This window comes from Mytilus trossulus, chromosome 13 (genome assembly GCF_036588685.1).
Source record: "Mytilus trossulus isolate FHL-02 chromosome 13, PNRI_Mtr1.1.1.hap1, whole genome shotgun sequence".
Classification (NCBI taxonomy): domain Eukaryota; kingdom Metazoa; phylum Mollusca; class Bivalvia; order Mytilida; family Mytilidae; genus Mytilus; species Mytilus trossulus.
Genome location: NC_086385.1, coordinates 49,308,531 through 49,332,946, shown reverse-complemented (window position 1 = coordinate 49,332,946; position 24,416 = coordinate 49,308,531). Strand labels below are relative to the sequence as shown.

The window sequence follows — 24,416 nt, the reverse complement described above, 5'->3', positions numbered from 1 at the left end:
GCAAATGGCGGAAATCGGAAACGAAGCTGTGAATATGGAAATATTTCAGCATTTCTATGGCAAAACTAACAACGAGGATTAGTTAAAAGGTTTCTTGTTATCTCAATGTGTTTATTACATTTAATTCGTGTGGGAAATATGATTTGATCGATCATTACGAGACATAGAAAAAGGGGGGAAAACGGAGGTTGACTGAAATTTTTAGGACAGAGCCATTTATTTGTGCCTTGATTACATAAAACATTATGTATGGTGCAATATGCTACGGAATCGAGCAACTGGTGTCTTCTTTATTATGTGGCAGATAAAACAACAAAATAAATGAAAACTAAAAGTAGTTTTTATTCAAAATTCAATACAAATGTAATAAATTACACCTTTTACCTGTTAATTACCTGAAAATGCAGGTAACCTGATAATAATTTCATTAAAATAATTGCCTAACATTACAGTTCATGCTTTCCTGAGCATTTTTCATGCAATAACTTTCTCTGTATCTCATATAATAAAAAAGATACAGCAGTCTGAAAAAGAATATACTGTTCTAATGAACGAACACAAAAAAAATGCGGCAGCAGCAGCCATTTTTCTATTTTTTTGTGTAGCGTTGAAAGGGTTAAGGAGCTTGGTGGTGAAAAACCCAATTTGATATTAATCTGAGGGGTGAATTGGAATTGATAATGCAATTAAAAAACTTTATCACCCAATTATATAAGAAAATGGTGGGTAAAAACCCCAATTAATGAATTCTTATCTGGAGCTCTGCTTTATTTTAGATCAATATATGGGGACGAAGTTCCAATTAACAGTAGAAAAATCAATAATTTTTTTTTAAATTCATTATACTATAAATGAACTCAAAATCGTTCAATTCATGTAAAGAATTCCTGCATCTGCGCAGATATCTACAATGTACTTCCTTTTTCCAGTCTCGTTTGTATGAAACTTTGAGTAAATATAAATTTATCAGTCTAGTATAAAATAGAAAGGAATGCAATACCAATTTCATTTTTATTAATTCCTTGATATGAAAAAACGTTACCTGATGATAGCATTTCTTTGATTACATTGCATATGACGTCACAACTTAAATAATGTCACAACTAAAATCCCTAACAACAGAACCAAAATCAGAAACGTTATAGTATTTCCGTTTCTTTTTTTTTAACAAATATTTAACATGTTTAAGTTACAAAAAAATAATTCATACAGACTTCGTCCCCATTTTCAGGTAATGCCTGCCTCATACATGTCATATTATTCAAGAAATATAATAAATACAGGGTGAGCCCTGGAATAATAATAACAAATATACAATAAAGTTATTAATGATCACAGTTACATATGAAGTAATCACATATTTGCATTTAAATTATATTAGATTACGTCATTTAATAAATGTTTAATAGATACAAAGTTAAAATATCATAGTCATAACGAATGTAAAAAGAAATAAGTATATGATCTACATTTGAATATAACTATCAAACATTCTATTAACATATATATCAAGGTACCATAGTCATGATAGTATATCAATAATAAATAGAGATCAAGATAAGCCTTACCGATTTGTGGAACATTTGGAATCGGGCTATAACATCAACAGCATTACATAGAAGTATTTCACATGTTTCACTTGTATGCAAATTTGTCCGCCATTACATAACATCACACAGGTTCCCGTAAATTTTGACCTCACAATTCAAAATATTTGATGTCACAACTAAAAAGTGATAGTTGCATGACATCTAATGGTGATATAAGGTCATTCGGAGGCAAAATACAGCTAAATATCAAAAGTGTAAATACGTTTGTTGTCAACGCATATTTGTTCCGCCTAACAAAAGTTCCACTGGTAACTTTGTTATAAACAATGCCATAATACCTGTTCCAAATGGAACAAATATTCTATAACCTTTAACAATTACTGTAATATTTGTATAACATGTATAATATTCCAATTAACCAATGATAACACAAATGATTCTAACCACAGAGAAATTCACCTGAGCTCTCTAACTTAAACTTATGATATATAAATTGTACAGGTAGAAAAAGTTACCACTGTGTGTTCAAGCATAGCTGATGAATACTAAATACTCTCAATGATTAAATAATACATAGATAACTGATCATTAAGTAATAATAATAAACTATAAAGAGAAGTGATTAAAATAATAAATCAATGGAAATCGTCTCTACCACATGAACTTTAATGACTGGAATTGTGTGGCTGTTTAATTAGCACAGGGCGGTCAGTGACTTGGGCTTGTTTGGATTTGGTATCAGGTCCGGTTGTGACCAATACACTTTTGCACCCTACACATTTGCACCTCACTTGTTAGCACCCGATGTCCTTTCGCACCCTTCACATTCAGGCCCAATTTTTATCAAAACATGAAGATAAACCCCATTATTGTTTATTCAACTAAAAAAAAATGTTTCCAGAATCCCAATTCCTTTTGAAACAATGAAAAAAAATATGTATAGCAATACACTAACTAAAACATGATTAAGATTTTATCGCTGACACATAAAAAAACATTTTCAGAAATTCACTTTTTTAGAAACAATGAAAAAAATAATATATATATATATAGTGATACATTTACCCAAACATGATTAAGATTTATTCAACCAGAGACATATAATATTATATGTCTCTGATTCAAAAATGTTGTCAGAATCTCACTATATTTAGAAACAATGAAACTTTATCATGTTTATAGACAAGATCAGCATGTGTAGCCATAAACAGAGAGTTGTAGATTTGTAGCATAACTGTACATACCTGTACAATAGCTATAGTTTGGAGAATAGAAAAGAGTTACAAAGATATAGTTATTAATTATTATAATCCGAGCAAGTAAAACACGGATCTTTCAATACACTTACCAAAACTCATTTACAAATTATTAAACACAAAACCAATAAAAATTGGGCACGAACGTGTAGGTTGCGATAATTACAAGGGGCGAACATGAATGGGAGCAAATCGTTACAATACTTAATATTGAACATACATGATAACAAGAACTAAAGACCATAATAACATATTAAAATAAACATCATGATGTTTTCTAACATTATTAATTATTTTTTTAGGGCAAAACAGTAGAGGTTAAATTGGGTACAATGAGGAACTTCCACACCATTCTGAAATCCTTTCAGAGGGTCTCAAAGAAAGGATTAGTGATTGGTGGAGGGGTTTGTGTGATAGCCTATGTCTACCCTAAACTTAAACAACAAAATCAGGTATACATAAAAATATATTATTAGTTAGCAATTTTTTTGTAATTCTAATTAGCATGATACATGTGATAAGATTAGGTTTGACTGTTTCACTGTTTGAAATTTGATTTCAATTATTAATATTTGAAGGAGACAGCAGGCTCACACCATTCAAGAAACTCAATTCAAATGGAATAAAAGAAATTTATATGAAGTGGTATGAGTCTAAATTATAATGAGATTGATTGACTGTTGGTTGCTTAATGTCCAGCATAAGTCCAGGGGCAATTGTTTTATATATATATATGAACTAAGAGACAACTGTCATCCAGAAAGTTTTTTTTAGACAATGTTATTTTAATTATTAGAATTATTTGTTTATAACTGAAACAGTTTTATTGTAAAAAATAATCCAAAAACATCTACAACAATGTATAATAGGACTAGAAATTTAAAAAAAACAGCTAAAAAACCCAGGTTGATACGCTTCAAAATTGTAACTGACCATTTATATTACAGGTTGCAGTGGTTTCTGCAGCCACCATGGATACTGACAAAAAATATGCATGGTCACCACTGCCAACACGAGAGGATATGCTGAAGTCACTAGAGACAGAACATTATGATGTACTTGTGATAGGGGGAGGGGCTACAGGGGCGGGTGTGGCTTTGGATGCTACAAGTCGAGGTAATTAATTAAAATATCCAATACACATATATTAAATATTTATCTTACTTTATTCTTACCTACTAAACAATTCTAGAAATATGATTGGTTAAAAACAACTGTGTAGAGACTATGTATATTTCGTATTGTGTAAGTAGACATGGTTTATTTCAATACACTGTAAGTAGTGGTGGTATACCCTTTAAAAAACAACAAGGTGTTCAGGATAATTCTAAAAAAAATCAACAAACGAAAAAATTGATGATAAAAGATAGAAAGAAAAAAAAAACACATATAAAGTTAGCAAACTGTAGTCTGTTATTGTTGGTATTTTTTTGTAAAGACAAATGGTAGGTTCTTAATATTGTAACACTACAAGTGTTGAAGATTTGATAACTTTGCTAATAGGCCACTCATCTTAAAACAACATGTAAAGAGAGTCAGTAAGATTTTTTTTTTATACAATGCGCAAGTGATCAAACACTTCGCTCTCACCCCATATAGAATTTACTGACCCCATATATAAATATTGTATATCATAATATTGTATTAGGTCACTAATTTGACTAACAAACTATGTAACAAATAATATCCATTTTTATACTCGCCCCTCAGTAATGATGGGGATATTGAGTAAAGCTCATATAAAAAAGAAGATGTGGTATGATTGCCAATGAGACAGTTCTTTCCAAGAGACCAAATGACACAGAAATTAACAACTATAGGTCATGTCCATCTTTCACACTTTCAGTTTCTGAATGAATACAGTTCCCATTGATCAAACATCTTGAAATTTGAAATTTAAATGAGCATATTTTTATTTTTTAAAGCCCTATTTTTCAGGTTTGAAAACAGCAATGGTAGAAAAATATGACTTTTCAAGTGGAACTAGTAGTAGAAGTACCAAATTAATACATGGTGGAGTACGATATTTACAGAAAGCTGTATTTAATTTAGATTTAGAACAGGTATATTAAAGCTTCTTCATATATGCATATAATTTTAAAGTGTTGATATTTTCTTAATATAAAATTAAAAAAAACCAGAAAAAATATCAGAAATATTGGGGAATAATATATATTCATATATATGACTAGATGACAATACATTAAATACATCTGTTAAAATTCAAGGAAATATAGTTGTTTGTAAGGTTATCATGTAAAAATGTAAAAATATTTCTTTGACCTGCTGAGAGCAAGACAATTTTATTCTTATTTTATTCATGTTTATTGCAGAAGAGGATTGCATTTGCTGAATACAACTCAGTAATTCTGTGTAGATTAGCAAAATAAAAAAGTGCAGACATTTTTATCAGTGTCTTATTGTCAGAAGTGTACATCTAACATGTCAATCACTTAATGAAATAGATCTGGTAATGTTCTCTCAACTAAACAGAGAGGAATTTTGATAGAGATGGTGTCATGTTTCTCTTAAATGTTTTTTTTTACACTCAAAATAGAATGTTGAAGGAAGCCCTTACAGAGGGAGCTAATCTGATCACATAGAACATGTAGATTTTATATTTATATCTTTATTTTGTAGTACAGAATGGTTAAAGAGGCTCTGACAGAGAGATGTTATCTGACCACATAGAAGTTGTATTTATATCTTTATTTTGTAGTACAGAATGGTTAGAGAGGTTCTGACAGAGAGATGTTATCTGACCACATAGAAGTTGTATTTATATCTTTATTTTGTAGTACAGAATGGTTAAAGAGGTTCTGACAGAGAGATGTTATCTGACCACATAGAAGTTATATTTATATCTTTATTTTGTAGTACAGAATGGTTAGAGAGGTTCTGACAGAGAGATGTTATCTGACCACATAGAAGTTGTATTTATATCTTTATTTTGTAGTACAGAATGGTTAAAGAGGCTCTGACAGAGAGATGTTATCTGACCACATAGAAGTTGTATTTATATCTTTATTTTGTAGTACAGAATGGTTAGAGAGGCTCTGACAGAGAGATGTTATCTGACCACATAGAAGTTGTATTTATATCTTTATTTTGTAGTACAGAATGGTTAGAGAGGCTCTGACAGAGAGATCTTATCTGACCACATAGAAGTTGTATTTATATCTTTATTTTGTAGTACAGAATGGTTAGAGAGGCTCTGACAGAGAGATGTTATCTGACCACATAGAAGTTGTATTTATATCTTTATTTTGTAGTACAGAATGGTTAGAGAGGCTCTGACAGAGAGATGTTATCTGACCACATAGAAGTTGTATTTATATCTTTATTTTGTAGTACAGAATGGTTAGAGAGGCTCTGACAGAGAGATCTTATCTGACCACATAGAAGTTATATTTATATCTTTATTTTGTAGTACAGAATGGTTAAAGAGGCTCTGACAGAGAGATGTTATCTGACCACATAGAAGTTATACTTATATCTTTATTTTGTAGTACAGAATGGTTAGAGAGGCTCTGACAGAGAGATCTTATCTGACCACATAGAAGTTATATTTATATCTTTATTTTGTAGTATAGAATGGTTAAAGAGGTTCTGACAGAGAGATGTTATCTGACCACATAGAAGTTATATTTATATCTTTATTTTGTAGTATAGAATGGTTAAAGAGGCTCTGACAGAGAGAGCCAATCTTATAGAGATTGCTCCACATCTAGCTTATCCTTTTCCAATTATGTTACCTATATATAAGTAAGTATATCAGTAAAGAGCTTAAATCAATGTATTTAAAATGGAATAATTTGAATAGTTGGTCTGGACAGAGCTTTCTGTTATCAATGGCTGGTTTATTTCAGCTTCATTCAAATTTTTTTCTGTAATGGAATTGATAAATTTTGCTCAAGGCAACTTATATTTATGCATGAAGAATCTTACCTTTGTCACAATTCAGTATAATCACTGTGGTTTATTATTAAAGTACAAAGCAATCAAAAATCACTGCTTATTTTCAATTTACAGACTACCTAATTTTATATTTTGTAGGGGTAAACTTGATAGTTATATGGAAAAAGCTAAACTTAAAAAACTGAACAAGTGAATGATGAAACTAAATAAAATGACTTAAAAATAATATTTGAGATAATTGCTATTGGGAAATAAAAGAAGAAAAAAATGTCACTGTGATATAATATCAACAAACAAGAATGTGTCCTCAGTACATGGATGCCCCACTCACACTATCATTTTCTATGTTTAGTGGACCGTGAAATTGGAATAAATTCTCTAATTTGGCATTAAAATTAGAATGATCTTATCAAAGTGAACATGTATACTAAGTTTCAAGTTGATTGGACTTCAACTTCATCAAAAACTACCTTGACCAAAAACTTTAACCTGAAGCGGGACAGACGGATGGACGAAAAGACGAACGAACGAACAGACCAGAAAACATAATGCCCCTCTACTATCTTAGGTGGGGCATAAAAATACATTATAATTTATATGACTTATCTCCCCTTGTAAAGAAAAATACATTTAAAGAAAACAAAATATTAAAATTAAAGTAGATAATTTGAAACTCTTCATTCGTAAAAATAGGCACAAGCAAAATGAAAATTCAAAGGTGAATGGCCAAGGACTTTTGGATTAACAATCTAAGGTATTCCATTTGAAAATTAAAGGAAAGGATAACATGTTACCAATTTTTTCAAAAGAAGGTCTGTTATCTTTGGAATTTAAAGGTTATGTACCTCTGACCTTCATTAATTGTAACCATCATTGTATTTCTGCATCAAGAGTTACTTTATACGTCAGTAGATAACTAGACAAATCATGTGGGTAAATTGTATCTAAGATGGAGAAAAAATTCCATATAAACTTTTTTCTTAGGGAAAGTCCAAAAAAGTCAATTGAAAGCATATAACAATCACCATCTGATCAAACAGAAGAAAAACATATTACTATCTTAATTCTGACTTGTTTCTGTGAAAAATACAAAAGTTGTAAATAATAATTCAGAGATTTACAGTGAGCCAAACGGTTAAACAACAGTTCAACAATAAACATAAATCATTTTTTTTTCAAATGCTGCATACAAGTTATACTATTTAAAGGTTCGAATTCGCATTTCTTTCCTCTCAAGATCTAAGCTTTACAGTGCAAATCACATTATAAATTAAAGACTAATATATATATATATATATATTAGTCTTTAATTTAAGGGAGATGTTTTTAAATACTTACTAAATTATAAAATTATGAGCTAATAAAAAAAAGGAGGCTTTACAGGGGTCGAAATTAGCACTGGTCCGGTGGTCTGAGACCAGTAGAATTTACGTCGGACCAGTAGATATGGTTAGCTGGTGGTCTGACGGACCAGTAGAAATTGTTGATAAAAATCACTGATTGCAACACAATCTAAGTTTATTAACAAATAAGAAATACCTGCGAAACAAATTTCACTGTACAGGGATGTTATTATTTATATTAATGTTTGTGGAATGAATGTCATTATTTATGACCAGTATAGATTTGGTGCTGGACCAGTAGATTTACGGTTCACTGGTCCGGCTGGCCAGTACACAAAAAAGCTTAAATTCGACCCCTGCTTTATCACAATTCATAAAACAAAATGAAAATATTTATATATCAGAAAAGCATTATTAATGTCAAATATAATAAGTTATATGGTTCTCTACTGACCCCCTACAGATCCATAGAGAGTTAGTAAAATCCATAGGAGTGAGGCCGAATATGTTCCGGAGGATGTCAGTAATAAACCAAATCATGAATTTATAGCAGACAGGACTTTTTCTTCAGCGTTGTAGACCATGTAGAAAATAAACAAATGAAACACAAAAACAGTTTCGGATGATGTCACCATAAGCAGTACTAGCAGACTAAAAGTCATGAACCAATATGAAATTTACTAACCCCTACAAAAAAAATCCAAAGGGGGTCACCAAGTGTAGGATTTAACCAATAACTATGTAATAATTTACCATTAGTGCGATAAAATTTAAATATAAAATACTTTTAATTTCTGTTTTAGGTACTGGCAAATTCCATATTTTTGGGCTGGTATAAAGATGTATGATTTTGTAGCCGGGAAACAAAAACTTAAGTCAAGTTACTACCTCTCAAAGAAAAAGGCATTAGAAAAATTTCCTATGTTAAAGAAAGAGGCACTTAAAGGAGCATTAGTTTATTATGATGGTTTGTTCTATGTTGATAAAAATTTGTTATTTGTGCTTTTAATGAGAGGGATGGTATCTTCTTTCTGCTGCTGACTGAAAATTGATTTATTAAATATTTAATCTGTTTAATAAGGAGATAGATGCAGTATGATTATCAATGAGGCAGCTATCTACCAGATAAAATGACTATAGGTCACAGTATGGCCTTTAAAAATGAGTACATGTATAACTGATACTGCATACTAAAATAATAAAAGACAAATGTTCATCAAGTCAAATGAGAAAAAAGTAAGGCCTGATTTTATGAACAAAATAATGAACGAAAAACAAATATGATGTACAACAAAAATCAACAACCACTGAATTTAGACATGCACATACATAATAGGGCAAGGTTAAATTAATTTGAAAGCGCAACAACCCGAAACTGGCACATTGGTGTAAAAATACAACATAAGAACAAACTATAAATACCAGTTGCCTCTTATTTTTAAATCCTTGCCAATGAAACATAATTATTTAAAACTATTTCCTGTCATTTTAAGTACAAAAAGATGATTAGGAACATATGTGATGTAAATCTATCATCCAAAGTATTAGTGAAGAATAAAACTTTTGCCACTTAATTTAACATGTATTCTGTATCAGCTGTTGATTGGACCAATACATCTTTTAACTGTTATAGCCAATGAATGAAAAACTGTTTTTATATTACCAGAAATACTTAAAGTATAACTAATCGCCGTATTTGAATATAAAAAATAAGACAATGCGTGATCGAACGAAGCATGGATTAATCCATAGCCGCGTTTGGTCACAAGTTGTTTTATTTTTTTTATATTCAAATACGGCGATTAGTTATTCTTTTTATTACATTGGTAAATGGCTTTTTTTTATGAAATTAATGAGAACATTGCTGCAAGTTTTGTTAATCTAAAATCAATTTTACATATATCCATATATTAGGTAAATCAACTTTTCCCAAAATTTAAGTTTAAGTAGGGGGGTCAGCGAAAAAACTATGTGTATTAAGTTTTTTTTATCCTACATTGAACTTTTGATGTCGTCCCGAAGATAATTGTCGTTGGTGAATCATCTTGTTTTTACTGTTTGATTTTAGGACAACATGACGATGCTAGAATGAACATAGCTATAGCTATATCTACTGCCAGGATGGGAGGATCTGTCGCTAATTATATAGAGGTTCTAGAATTACATAAGTCAAAAGATGAAAATGGAAAGGAAGTGGTGTCAGGGGCTAGAGTGAAAGACAGAATTACAGGTAGGTAATACTTAGGAAGTAGTATTAGGGGCTAGAGTGAAAGGCAAACTCACAGGAAAGTATTATTTAGGAGACCCTGTAGTGTCAGGGGCTAGAATGAAAAACAGATTACAGGTGGGTTTCAATTTGGATGTAAGGTAAGGGGCTAGAGCGAGATTCAGAATCACTTTGGCTGAGATCACTTGAAACTACAGCTTGATGTAAATGATGAATTAACATCAGTAATGGAATTGCAAAATTAATCCAATTTTGATTTTCTTGAATAACTGGTAGTTTAAAGATCAAATGAAGATCAGATTCATATTTTCTTCCAAGTAAGGTTTTTTTAAATGATTAAATATATAATATGTAATTATTCAGGCAAATTCCGACCTTTTCCTGCATGTTTACCTGTATTATTTTCTGTATCCGACATCAATGGCAATATCTTGCATGATTTGGGTTTTTTTGATTCATAGACTTATATTTGGTCACTAAAAGTTTAATTATTAACATGATTAAGTCTCCCAAACAAAGTGTTTGCTCAATTATTATTATTTCTATTCTCCCTCTCCTCTTCTGCCAATTTTAAATGAACTTGTCTGCGCCGTTCCCAGATGGCTAAATGTTTCACAATATGTTAGACTGTAATGTCTATAGCTAGTGCAATCCGGGTTTTGTTGGTGCATTAGGGTCTAAACAGGGTTCTTGTGGGGCAGAAAGAAGGGAGGTGTTAACTATATAGAACAATATGAGATTTCAATTAGTCCCCTATCAACAAAGTCCAAGAGGGCTTTAGGTTTGCACTCTGTCTGTCTGACCTTCCGTCAGTCTTATTTGTGGGAAGTTTTGTGTTGCTGTCTCCTTGACATTAACCATATATTTCCATTCCTAGTAATATTTGTTTTAAGTTTTGGTAGGTTATTATCTTCGTGATCACATAGACTTATTCACCACATTTCCATTCATAATTTTGGGGCCCTTTATAGCTTGTTGTTCGGTGTGAGCCAAGGCTCTGTGTTGAAGGCCGTACATTGACCTATAATGGTTTACTTTTTTTTAAATAGTTATTTGGATGGGGAGTTGTCTCATTGGCACTCACACCACATCTTCCTATATCTATCTATAGTCATTACATTTGTTTCAGTTCTTGGTAGATTGCTGTCTCATTGACTTATAACCAAGCATTTCTAATCAATTGTACTGATTGAAGATTTTAGAAGCTTAACATCTTGTATTCTGATACCAAACATTGTAATTCATTTGTATGCCCCAATTATGGGCATTATGTTTTCTAGTCTGTGTGTCCATTCATTCATCTGTGTGTCTGTTCGTCTGTCTGTACACAAACATCTGTCCCGCTTCAGGTTAAAGCTTTTGGTCACAGTAGTTTTTGATGAAGTTGAAGTACAATCAACTTGAAACTTATTTTTCACAGTCCACTGAACATAGAAAAATGATAGTGTAGATGGAGCATCCATGTACTGGGGACACATTCTTGTTTGTTTGAGTTTTGAAAGGTTGCTGTCCCATTGACTTATACCACACATTTTCTTTCATAGTCATTTTTGTTAGAGTTTTGATCTATAGGTTGCTGTCCCATTGACTTACACCTGAATTTTCCTTTCATAGTCATTTTTGTTTTTAGTTTTTGAAAGGTTGCTCTCACATTGACTTATACCTCACATTTTCTTTCACAGTCATATATTTGTTGGATGTACTGGTAGGTTGCAGTCTCATTGACGTATAAATACCAACATTACCGTTCATAGTTATATTGTTGGAGGTACAGATTTGCTTTTGATAAGATTCTGTCTCATTGCCTTATGATACCCCACATTTTGGAGTCAGATTTTCCATTCATAGTCATATTTGTAAGAGGCTTGTGGTTTGTTCATTTTGAACTAGCCTGATTAAAATCATTTTGAAATGTTTAATTGAGACAGCATTGCACACAGCTGTAAGGTGAAGTATTTGGACTTCTTGAAACATTTGCTTTATCTTGATTAATAAAGAACCTTTTTTTAATATATATATATATATTTTTTTTTTTTCTATACATGTACCTCAAAACATTTATTTGACAAATATAATATCTAAATTGACATTCAAGTTTCAGATGACACTAGATAATCTTTTTGCTGCGCTGGTTATTTTATGCACATCAGCAACATCAGCCATTTGAAAACATAGTCTAGCAAGGAATGTCTCTCCCATTAACTGTTCAGCTATGCCAACCAAAATGACTGTACTGGTGTCGGGGAAAATTGCAAAAATATCTGAGTTCGTCATACACGATTCAAGTTGTTGTAAATAATGTCTACACCATGTAAAGTCTTGTAGATGATAATAACATAAGAAGTTGAGGAAATATGCAAACGGCAAAGGATTTAAGAAAGCATGTTTGATTGTAACATCTAGTTGTAATTCTTCTGGAATGATTGAAGAAATCCTTCGAAAAAGAAGAGGATCCATTGTTAATGTTTTTAAAACTGTATAGAGTTTTTCATTTTTCATCAGATTCAGTTCATTTTTTTGGATGAATGTGAACCTTGGTACGGCTGATACGGCAAAAGCTACATTTACAGTAAATATTTTCTTATCTGTGTATTTCTGCAACACATGATTTATTACGCTTAAGGAGGCAAAGTACTTTTTATGAACATACAGGAAAGAAGCCAACACCAGCCATCCAGATACTGCATCTGATTGTACACCGATTAGCAAATGACTGAGATCGTGTTTGTACCTAGAGTATTGGTGTTTGTTTTCTGAGCTATATCTTCTGGTATATTTTGAAGTATTTGGCGCAAACCAGCATGCCTTTGATGAATATAAAGCTAATAAACCTCTACATAAACCAGTTCTGGAATGGTGTACTAAAAGATGTATTAGCTCCACATAATTTAATTTTGGCCAATAAAGATATGTTTGGTGTACTATTCTAAGATATCCACTTGTTAAAGATTGAGTGATGTTGTAGGATTGTCTTTCACAATGTTTCAAGGTCTTAGAAGAAGCTAAACAATGAATTCCTTGCTTGTATGAATTCTCAAGTATGGTTTCTAACTTTTGTTTGTTCATTACATCGAACCGTGAGTGGAAAAAGTTATTGTCAGGAATAAAATAATGTAACAAGTTTGAATATCTGACACAGTACAACAATCTTTGTAGACATGCCATAAAACAAGGAATAATATTATCTGGTCGCCATAAATTTGGTTCTGTTTCTTCTAAAATCCAAAACAACAATGTTTTTAAGAAATATGAACACAATAATCCTTTCAAATCTTCATGTTTCTCTATTACATCCTTCAGGAAGACTTTAAGGAGAGCGTAACACAAGAATTGTGTATGACTGAAGGAATATATTAGAATCTTTTCTGCTACAGAAAATGAAATTCGCCATTCAAGATTTTCATTTATGGATCCTTTGTTCCCAATTGGAACAAATAACACTCCGCAAGATATTATTTTGGAAATAATTTTAGCTGAAGGCCATGCTGTACGTGGTCTTTTAATCCATGGCTGTGCTGGAATTATCCATTGGTTGCATTTAAGGCACATTGCAATATCTAATAGGTCTTTGTAATCTGTTAGACAGGGACCATGAATTTTCATTATATTTGAAACAAATAGTTCAGAAATAGACAAGAAGAACAGTTTATACTGTTCACTTGAAAGCATACATCCAATATGATTTTTTTCCCATATATTATTTAAACCTATAGTATATAATTTGTACTCGAAGTAGTTGCATTTTGAATGATGATTTAGAAGACGTAATTGCGTAAAACATGGTTGTGTCTCCTCTGTATACATAACTAACGGTATTTTCCGAGGATCAAGAACGACTTCTGTTTTTGATTCATACACCTTAAACGAAGAATTGATTAACATAATATCAAAATCACTGCTTTTGAAATCAAGTCCTTCACCCTTGCTTCCACTAGTTATTGAATGATACCCAAATGTCATTAACTTTCCCATGTCCGTAATAGTAAAAGCTAACCTCCTCATTTTCACATCTTCTTTTGATCCAATAATTTGGCAAAGATACTTGTAATAATTCAATGATTCACATCTCCCTGTTGAAATTATCACCGTTTTCTGCCTGTTAGTCTACAAAATAAATTACCACTAAGTTACTTTAAGATAACAACAACCTCTTTATTAAATTACAATTCCAGAATTTTATTTAGCAGTAATTACTTGTTAGCTTATATATAATTACCTGACCTGGAAGGTCAAGGGAGCTTTTCTCATCACTTGGCGTTTGTCATGGGAATGTTGGAATTAAATATTTTAATATAAAATATCTTAGGAAAGTTAAAATTTCTGTGTCATTTGGTCTTTTGTAAACATTCGTCACATTGGCAATCATATCACATCTACAAACAAGATTTAACATTAAATAAGTCAAAAATTCCTTACCTTTAAGGATTTCTTTTCCATTTTCTTATTTATTATTGTCTTCTTCAGTTTTGGTTTTCAATTTCGAAAAAATGTCATTGATCTTTAGACAACTGCTCTGTGACTATATAATGCACATTGTGCCAATTGTTTGAAAGTAAATGACTGAATAACATATAAATGTGACTTTATATAGTTTGTATTTTCTCTAAGGTCAGCAGGGTCAGGAAGAGGATAATCTACTTTTAAATGTAAACAATTGAAAAATTACAGTAGGTGGAAACTTTAAAACTAAAACCACAAATATCTGATTTTAATTGTATATAGCAGTGTCAGAAAAACAAGGAATAACAAGTAAAATATCAACACTTGATAAGGAAGTAAAAATTGTTTTGACTAATTTCCTCCATTTACTTTCTGATGACTGTCTCCATTTCTCAGAAATTGCATTGCTTTTTGATGATGTAGATATGAGTTAATGATTTTATACTGAAATTTTCACTAATCATACTTTGAAATCTTAATTATCTTTTTTTTTATGATAATTTTGCACTCATGTGATATGAGTTAATGATTTTATATGGAAATTTTCACTAATCATACCTTGAAATCTTCATTATCAATTTTTTTTAGATAATTTTGCAATAAGTAAAATGTATGTGGGCTAAGTCGAAACAGATTCAAGTTTTATCAGCTTCAGAGTTTTTGTGTTAAGAATAAAGTAAAGAGTAAATCTAATATATAGGATATTTTACTATATAATATATGATCCAGTACAACTGTTTGTTTTAAAAAAAATTATTTAACTCTACAAAAGATCATTTTTAAGGGAGCAACATTTAAACTTCAAGGGAAGGGTTATGTTGTTATGCCCCATTTATGGGCATTATGTTTTCTGATCTGTGCGTCGGTTTGTTTGTTCATCCTTCCGTTTGTCCGTCGGTCCTGCTTCAAGATAAAGTTTTCAGGTTAAAGTTTTTGGTCAAGGTCGTTTTTGATGAAGTTGAAGTCCAATCAACTTGAAACTTAGTACACATGTTCCCTATGATAAAATCTTTTTAATTTTAGTGCCAAAGTAGAGATTTTCTCCCATTTTCTTGGTTAATTGAACATAGAAAATGATAGTGCGGATGGGGCATTCGTGTACTGGGGACACATTCTTGTTTTTTCTTAGTCAGAAATTTATTTAATTTTTTGACATGTGAAGTATGTGTATAACTGTGATATGAAGCCTCAAATGGTATCTTAAGTACATAAACATGCACATTTTTAGATTTATAACTGACAATATTTTGTATAACAAACATTGTTTTTTTCAATAATAAAATTATATTTTAACTTTAATTAAGTCATCATGGTCATTTCAAATTGGTATTTATAAGTAAAAAAAAATCAAAGTGGTACCTTAAACTACTATCATGTTTGTGTTAATTGTACTATGTGTACAATGTATTGTGTCAATTCATATTTTAAAAATAAATGACATATAGGTTCAAGATTGATGATATCATTATCCAAGATATAATTTGTATGATGATAAAATATTACACGACAATCTATCCATTGGCATGTACTTTTATATAATTTGTTTCCTTTGAAATTGGGTTCTATAACTAGTATAAGTAGTTCTGATACTGGTTCTGCAACTGTATGTACTATTAATAAAGTTTGATTTTAGGTGCATAAATTAAGGCGCAAGCAAAGTTTTGATGGTTTCTACGGGTGGTGTTTAATGATACTATATAAAGTTTGGCATTTAAATGTATTAGTATCGAAGGTGCTCACAGTTACGTTGAATAGTAGTTTGTCATGTTATCTTTACAGTTGCTGCTATGTTTATTACATGTATTTATATGTTGTTTGAATCAAAGAAATCTGTATAATGAAATAGAATAAAATATTGTATAGCAGCAGAAAATGATATGTTACTGCGAGCAACTTATCCTAATTCTTTGTTTGTCTTGTTCATAGCCTATTGAATTTAGAGATTTTAAAAATACTTTTAATTCGGACGAGCAGGGTGAGGGAGAATTTAAGTCTTGATATATATAGACAAAATATAACTTTGTATCCTTTAAATAATACCAAATTTTACTTATATCAATGCAATCAATGCAATCTATGAAATATTTTCTATTTTTGGACTAAAAGACACATTTTCATATTGAAATATGTTCTTCTCTGGACGTGTACATTATTTCGTAGACAGGGATAAAATATAATCAGAAAATTTTGTCCTTGTGGACACTATTTCATAGGACATTATTTTGCTTTCCATTTGTTTGAGCTTTTGATTTTGTAATTTCATAAAGGGACTTTCCATTTTGAATTTTCCTTGGAATTGCGGTATTTTTTTTTTTTGCTTTTTGCTTTAGATATTTATCCTTTACTTAATACACATATATTTTATACTTTATAGATAAAGAGTTCAACATTAAAGCCAAATGTATAATCAACGCAACAGGACCCTACACAGACCACATACGACTGATGGGGAACAAAGATGACAAAAAAATCTGTCAACCAAGTCAAGGTGTACATATTGTACTACCAGATTATTATAGGTAAAACTATTAGGAAACTCAGGTGAAAGTAAAACAGTTGTCAAACTAAGAGACGTATACTTAGGCCATAGTCCTTCATTTAGGCCACAGACCTATATTTAGGTCACAGACCTTTATTGAGGCCATAGACATTTATTTAGGCCAGATACCTTTATTTAGGCCACAGACCTTTATTTAGGCCAAGTACCTTTATTAAGGCCAGATATCTTTATTAAGGCAAGAGACGTCACCTATATTTAGGCCAGAGACCTTTATTTAAGACAGTTCTACCTTTATTTAGGACAGAGAAGTATATTTAGACCAGAGACCTATATTTAGACCAGAGACCTTTATTAAGGCCAGAGACCTTTATAAAGCTAGAGACCTTAATTAGGCCAGAGACATTTATTTAGGCCAGAGACCTTTATTTAGGCCAGAAACATTTATTTAGGCCAGAGACCTTTATTTAGGCCAGATACCTTTATTAAGGCAAGAGACCTATATTTATGCCAGAGACCTCTATTTAAGCCAGTTCTACCTTTATTAAGGCTGGAGACCTATATTTAGACCAGAGACCTTTATTAAGGCCAGAGACCTTTATTTAGGCCAGAGACCTTTATTTAGGCCAGAGACCTTTATTTGGGCCAGAGACATTTATTTAGGCCAGAGACATTTATTTGGGCCAGATCCACATTAACACCAACACAATCTATCTGTGTGACAGCATTTTATATGTTTTACAATAAACCATATTTGTTTTATTGTACCCTACGCAACAAACTTTTTTTTCTAGGAATTATGCCCCTTAAACTTAGAATTCTAGACTAAATATACTACTTTAACAGTTTGTCATCATAACTCCTCTGAAACCACTCAACAGAATTTCATAAAACTTTAATTTGTAGTTAATGAGAACATAATATGTTTATGATAAGCATATCCACAAGAACATTTATATCAGTTGACTTTTGTAGAGTTATATCTCATATGAGTCTTTAAACTTGGGAATTTTGTGAGATTTTGTTTGTCCAGTGATAATGTGGGGGCGTGGGGTATGTGAGTGTTCTCTTAAGTGTTCTTTAATTTATTTATAGGTGAATTAGTTATGACATTAAGGTTAAATCAAACAGTTGTTAGTGTTATTGATGCCACATCAGTCAGTCGCATAGACTTTTGATGTGTTCCCTATATTAATTTCTCTATCTGTCAGACAGTACTTTCTATGTTGTACAATTGTAGCCGGGTTGCTTCCCCTCAATACAGGTAAAACATATAAAGCCAGTCTTAATCAACTGAGCTAGGGAATCGATTCTTTGGCTCAGTGGGTTAATGCACTGACTGTCACGCAGTGGTGTTCTAATCCCGGTGATGACGATATGAATTTGCAGAGTAGATACATGTACATGCTCTCTGGTTACACAATACATACAATTTTATTTCATCGATTTTTAAACTGAAAACATCAACATGTTGCTGTTGCATTTTTCTCAGTATTTGCAAGTCATAATTTCTTAGTATTTAGCACAAACTTATCTGGATCTATGTCATACTTTTATGATATAGGTTTTCTATTACATCAATTTTCTTATTCCTGTTTGCCTAAACGTTTATTTTTAGAATGTCATGCCCATATATGAAATTTACATCATTTTTGATTTTCATAGAAACTAAGTCATAACTTTTTTTTATATATACATGCATATTGTTATATAAGTAGTGAGTAATAATATAAAGTCACACTGCATCTCATTAAATCAATTTTTCAAACAGACAGTAATCTATTACAAAACAACTTTTAAGGAATAAAGTGGACTTTGAGGGTCACTATATGGCTGTATAAAAATAAAAAAAGATATGGTATCAGTGGCAATGGGATAACTATTAACCAGAGATTATATGACATAGAAGCTAACAACAGGTCTCTGTATGGTCTTCAACAAAGTGCAAAACCAATAAACCATATAGCAAGCTATAAAAGGCCACTTCATGACAAATAAATGAAAACTAATAAACGACAAAACTAGCAACATGATTTAGATTCAAAATAATAAAAAACAAACAAACAAACAAACATAACACTTGTAACACAACACACAGCAACAAACACCAAACCACAGACACTGACCCTAGACGGGCTAACACAGGTAGCAGTCCAAACACACATATAGCAATATTTCTAAATTTACTAGATGCTGTGGATTCATTTATTTTCATGGGTACTAATTTTCATGGATTGAGGAAAACTTGCAAATATTCATGGATATTTGATTTCATTGTTTTCATACATTCCTTTGATAGAAAATTTGTAATTCATTGAACATTTAAATTTGTGGTTCCCCTGTACCCACAAATAACGAACATAAGTATTAGTATACCAACGAATATTGAATCCATAGTAGATAAACTCAGCTTTTGAATAACAGTTGAATACCAGATAAGATTGTTTTGGTTTTCAATGATGATCTATTTTTGTTTCAGTCCAGAAGATATGGGCTTACTGGATCCTGATACCAGTGATGGACGAGTGATATTTTTTCTTCCTTGGCAAAAAGTGACATTAGCAGGTTTAAAATTATAATTAGAATAATCATTTACTCCTCTTCTTGTTTATGAAAACATTAGGAGATATGGTATGGTTGCCAATGAGATAACTATCCACTAGAGTGACAACATTATGTGGCCATGATAAAAATGTTGCAGATTCTTACAAACAGAAATGAAAAAAAATTGCTTAAAAATAGTGTAAAAAAAATTATATATTTATCCCAGTCTTACCCTGCTGTCTGCAGATATTATTCAAAACAAATACATTAAGTATATCATAGAAAGTACATTTTTTTATACAATCTACAAAAAACGGCTCACATTGAAATAAATGGGTATTAAACAGTATGCCCTGGCTATACTGTTTTTGTAATTGATGGTTGCAGAAATTACGATACAGAAAAGAAAAAAAGACCAATCAAAGACATGAAATTCTAACTACATTTTCTTATGTAGATCATATACTTTGAATGTTTTAAAATTGATATTGAAAAAATGTAAAACTTTTAAGATATTAATGATGCAGTTTATTCACCCTTATTTTATTTTAACAGGAACAACTGATGTTGCTTGTGAAGTGACAGACAAACCTTCTCCATCAGAAAATGAGATCCAGTTTATATTATCAGAAGTTAGAAATTATCTACATCAGGATGTGGATGGTAGGTTATACATGTGTCTTTGTCTAGAAATGTACTACACCACCAAAATATGAAAAATTATTATGAAATGATAAAAACAAAAATCATTGAATAAATATAAATATATTAGATTATGTTTGACAAAAAGTGTATCAGCTAAAGGAAATTTGTGATGCTTTTAGAGGGAAAATATTTATATGTTCCTAAAATGTCAAAGTGAACTAAATTCTTTTGTGAATGTATTATGATAAAAAGAATACAAAAATAAGCCAGCAGCAGCTAATGGGAGGTCATAAAGAGCAATTAAAGCTTGCAGTCTCTTGCTATAAAAATACTTCTGCCTGTAAACAAAATACTTGTCTGATGAGAAATAATTCAGAATTTAAGTAGCACACATTTGATCAGACATTTAAGTTGAAGCCTGCCCAAAAATGTGCCAATGAAATTCTTTATTGTATGAAATAACTGGTGATCGAGGCTAATAAATGCAAAAATTCTTACTTTTGTTAAATTTCACTTTATAAGACATTTTAAAGTCAGAATAAACAAATGTCACAAAGAAATTAGATAAAGCTAGTTACTATAAATATATTGAATTACAAACCAGAACTTCAAATGCTATAAACAACTTGATTTATAATTGAAAAATTAGAATGAATTAGACCAATCAAAATACATAATTTCAGTTTTGAATTGATCCTTGTTGTTTTTAGGGACATGAAGTGTTATGTATACCCTTGTCTATCCATAGGTCCACAAATTAGTTGTTGTTATCTGAAAAAGTTTGGCTCAACCAAATATTATGAAACTTAGACACAAACACTTAGTATGGCAAAACTTGGATCAATTGCCAATTTGGTGGTGTCACTTTTACTTCTTCTTGAGTTATGTCCCTTTATAACAAAAATTGCAAACAGGGGCACTAACTGTATCCTATGGACACATTCTCCATTTATGTTTTCACCAAACATATCCTCAGTTGATTTATTAACAAACTGATTCAACACAGTATGGTGCAGACTATTTAAATAAAGACTGCACACAAAATGTGTCAAGACATTTTGTACTCTCCTTCGCAATACTCTAGTCTTCTGGTTGTTTATTAATTCATCCTGCATGATAGACATTTGAACAGCTTTTCAAGTTCCGGTCTTTAGAAGTTTGAGAAACATCATTGTTTTCATTATCAAAAGAAAAATATGAGAATTGTCTAAAACTATAGTATGCTATGAAATGTGAAACAGATAGACAGCAATCCAACTCCAAAATGTTAAAATAAACATAGAAACATTAAAATCCAAAGAAATTATAAAAGAATACAATAAGAGTCACTGAAGTCTTGGCATCACAAAATTCCTTTAAAAAACATAGAAAACAAAAAAAATCACTGATGCTTTAGATGATTTTACAAACTGAAATGGTTAAGCATGAACTAGCACAGACACTTGTATAAAGCCTGTGCATAATTTGTGCCAATCCACTTCAGTTGTCGGTAAACACTTTATCTGGCTCTTCATTATGAATATTTATGAAATATCTGCTACTGGAAGTTAGTCAAACAATAAACATCTGGCCAGTCATCCTAAATATGTGGAAAATATTAACCAGTAAAAGTTAAGCAAACAACAATTACCTTGCTGGGTCATCTTGAATATGTATACAATATCTATTACTTGTAGTTAGGCTGATGTGCTGTAGATACTGTTTTACAGCAAAAATTGTATAAACGAATAATTACCTTTTAAAGTTAACATTGATTGGTAATTAAATTATAATTTACGTAAAGGGCACTTGTCCAATGATGGTATTGAAATAAATATGGTCAAACACAAAATAGCATGGGCAGTGTATCTCAAGCCCATGCATATATTGTGCCAAATCATATCTATCCACACAGGTATAACTATCTGGCCTGATAAATAACTTCTCAAAGGAGTAGAAGTTTTTTGTTTTTTTTAAATAAAGCTAATAGTTGAAGGGTTGTTCAACATTTCACTAACACATATTCGCTCAGACATTGGAATTAAAGCCTGCACAAAGATGTGCCAATCAAATGCTGGCTTAGTTTTCATTTTAAGATTCACCCTGAGTCACAGAATATAACATACTATGTTATACTATTAAATCATTTTAAATAGAAGTCAATTATACATATATTTGTCAATTAACATGTTTAATTTATCTTTTTCCAATAGTTAAAATGCATATTGTAATGATATATTAATTTTAAAAGTAATTTTTACTTTATTTTCTAAAATGGATAAAGAAAAAGATATTTAATAAAACGAAAAAGATGTTTAATAAAAAGAAAAAGATGTTTAATAAAAAGAAAAAGGATTTTTATAAAGTGAATTCAAAAGAAAAGAAACAAAATAATGACTTGATATTAAAATTAAGTGAAATTTAATGAAAAAATTAATTATAATTTACACTAAAATTTTAAAAATATTTTTTGATTGAATATATGAAAAAAAGTATTAGACTAGGTAAAGAAAGAAAAAAGTAAATTTAAAAAAGAATGAAATGAATAAAAAAAACAACTTTATATTAAATTTAAGTTTACAATAAAATTTGAAATTTAACGATAATTTTAAGTTGATATGTTACCTTGGTATGATTTCCTTAGAATTCTTTGTATTGGAACTGATGAACATTACAAGCCAATATGTAGTATATATACCAAGTATAACTTATGTTTGTCACTGATCAGTGTGTCAGGATCACTCATATATGTTATCATAACTCTTTAATTACTGGAGTATTATCCTTGTCGGTCAAGTTTTCTTGAGACAAACTATCACAAACATTGTAATTAATTTGTATACATCATTGATTATTTTTTAATGGAAGGTAAATTAAAGTTTTAATTTCTGTAGGTTGTTTATTGTTTATAACAAAATTGGTTATTGAAAGTATTTACTTTGGATGTCATAAAATGTTCATGATCAATCTGTTTAATAATATAGTAATCATAAATGGTTTTTTTAACTTCATGTAAATTATCATATTGTACAATTTTATATAATTATGTTATTGATGCTTTTTATATAGCATTTTCTTTTATGCTGTTAAACTTATTGTAATCCAATTTAATATTTTAACTTTCAAAATTTTTAATTAAGGGTATTATTGAAAAATGTTAAAAAAGAAATTATTTAGATAGTCAGCTTTTTAAATTAGTAATGACATGTATGAAGCTAATTCACTCCTGTGTTTTGTTATTAAATGTCCAGCTTATTTCATTGTAAAGAAAATGTATGAATTGAGACTCCAATTTCAAATTTTGTTTTAAATTTGTCCAATTATTCGATAATTTAGACTTGGATTTGTGTACTTCACAAACACAGCCACCTTTGTTTTTGATATTTTTGTACTTTAAATACTGCTAGAAAAGACTGATAACAGTGTTAAATTGTACACACTGTTTGTATAAATTAACCCTTGTTACAAGCATTTCAATTCAATTCCAACATTTTGATGTTTAAATCAATTATATTTAAATCAAGGGAAGCAATCCTAGCTAATCTATCATTAGATTATCTATTTTTTTCTAATGGTAGCTGAAAATGGCCGTTTGACGGTAAAGGGCATTACTACCCTCATAATACAATGTTATCTACAACTAAAGTGTAGCATTTTTTAAAGAGAAATTTAGAATGACTGTACCAGGATATAAAGAAAAACCTCTGATATCAATAATTCTCTTAAAAGACTTATAAGCATATGAATCTCTAAATAATGCATCAAACCTCTTTATTTTGATTTTTTTTTAAAACAGAAGAAAGTTTTACTTTTGGAATTTACTTCCAATTGTCAGCAAAAGCTTTTTATGAGTCTTCCTAGTGGTACATTCTTTTGGGCAAAAAAGAAGTTCCTATGTATACTGTTCAGTTACACAAGTACCAGTAATGAAATTCTGTAGTCCTGGAAATGTTTTATACATGATTTATTTTCCCTTATTTATATATTAAGTATTCATAAAATGACATGATGTGCAAA

General features: G+C 30.5%; 2 protein-coding genes across 5 annotated transcripts in view; one reads left to right on the top strand and one right to left on the bottom strand.

The window, feature by feature from the left end:
• Nucleotides 1–24,416, top strand: part of LOC134695044 (glycerol-3-phosphate dehydrogenase, mitochondrial-like) — a 50,140-nt gene that overhangs the window by 6,610 nt on the left and 19,114 nt on the right. For all 3 annotated transcript variants that reach the window (XM_063556217.1, XM_063556218.1, XM_063556219.1), the window contains exons 2-10: nt 3,109–3,258; nt 3,754–3,922; nt 4,745–4,869; nt 6,474–6,571; nt 8,871–9,034; nt 10,136–10,297; nt 17,109–17,253; nt 19,711–19,796; nt 20,331–20,438. In XM_063556217.1, coding sequence (XP_063412287.1) covers nt 3,139–3,258; nt 3,754–3,922; nt 4,745–4,869; nt 6,474–6,571; nt 8,871–9,034; nt 10,136–10,297; nt 17,109–17,253; nt 19,711–19,796; nt 20,331–20,438 — 1,177 coding nt within the window. In that variant the 5' untranslated portion in view covers nt 3,109–3,138. The remainder of the gene's footprint in view (nt 1–3,108; nt 3,259–3,753; nt 3,923–4,744; nt 4,870–6,473; nt 6,572–8,870; nt 9,035–10,135; nt 10,298–17,108; nt 17,254–19,710; nt 19,797–20,330; nt 20,439–24,416) is intronic.
• LOC134695038 (uncharacterized) lies at nt 12,349–14,836 on the bottom strand. Of its 2 annotated transcripts, XM_063556209.1 has the most exons (3): nt 14,711–14,836; nt 14,289–14,398; nt 12,349–12,728 (listed from the first exon to the last, which is right to left on the bottom strand). In XM_063556209.1, the coding sequence occupies exons 1-3, from the start codon at nt 14,729–14,731 to the stop codon at nt 12,392–12,394; spliced, it is 468 nt and encodes a 155-aa protein (XP_063412279.1). In that variant the 5' UTR covers nt 14,732–14,836; the 3' UTR covers nt 12,349–12,391. The 2 variants fall into 2 exon arrangements, with proteins under 2 accessions (XP_063412279.1, XP_063412278.1); XM_063556208.1 differs by having other exon boundaries at nt 12,349–14,398.

Excerpts from the sequence above, each read along its gene's own strand:
- LOC134695038 (XM_063556208.1), bottom strand. The coding sequence starts at position 14,731 with ATGGAAAAGAAATCCTTAAAG. Across the intron at positions 14,399-14,710 it reads TGGAAAAGAAATCCTTAAAG|ACTAACAGGCAGAAAACGGT; the intron begins GTAAGGAATTTT and ends TTTATTTTGTAG.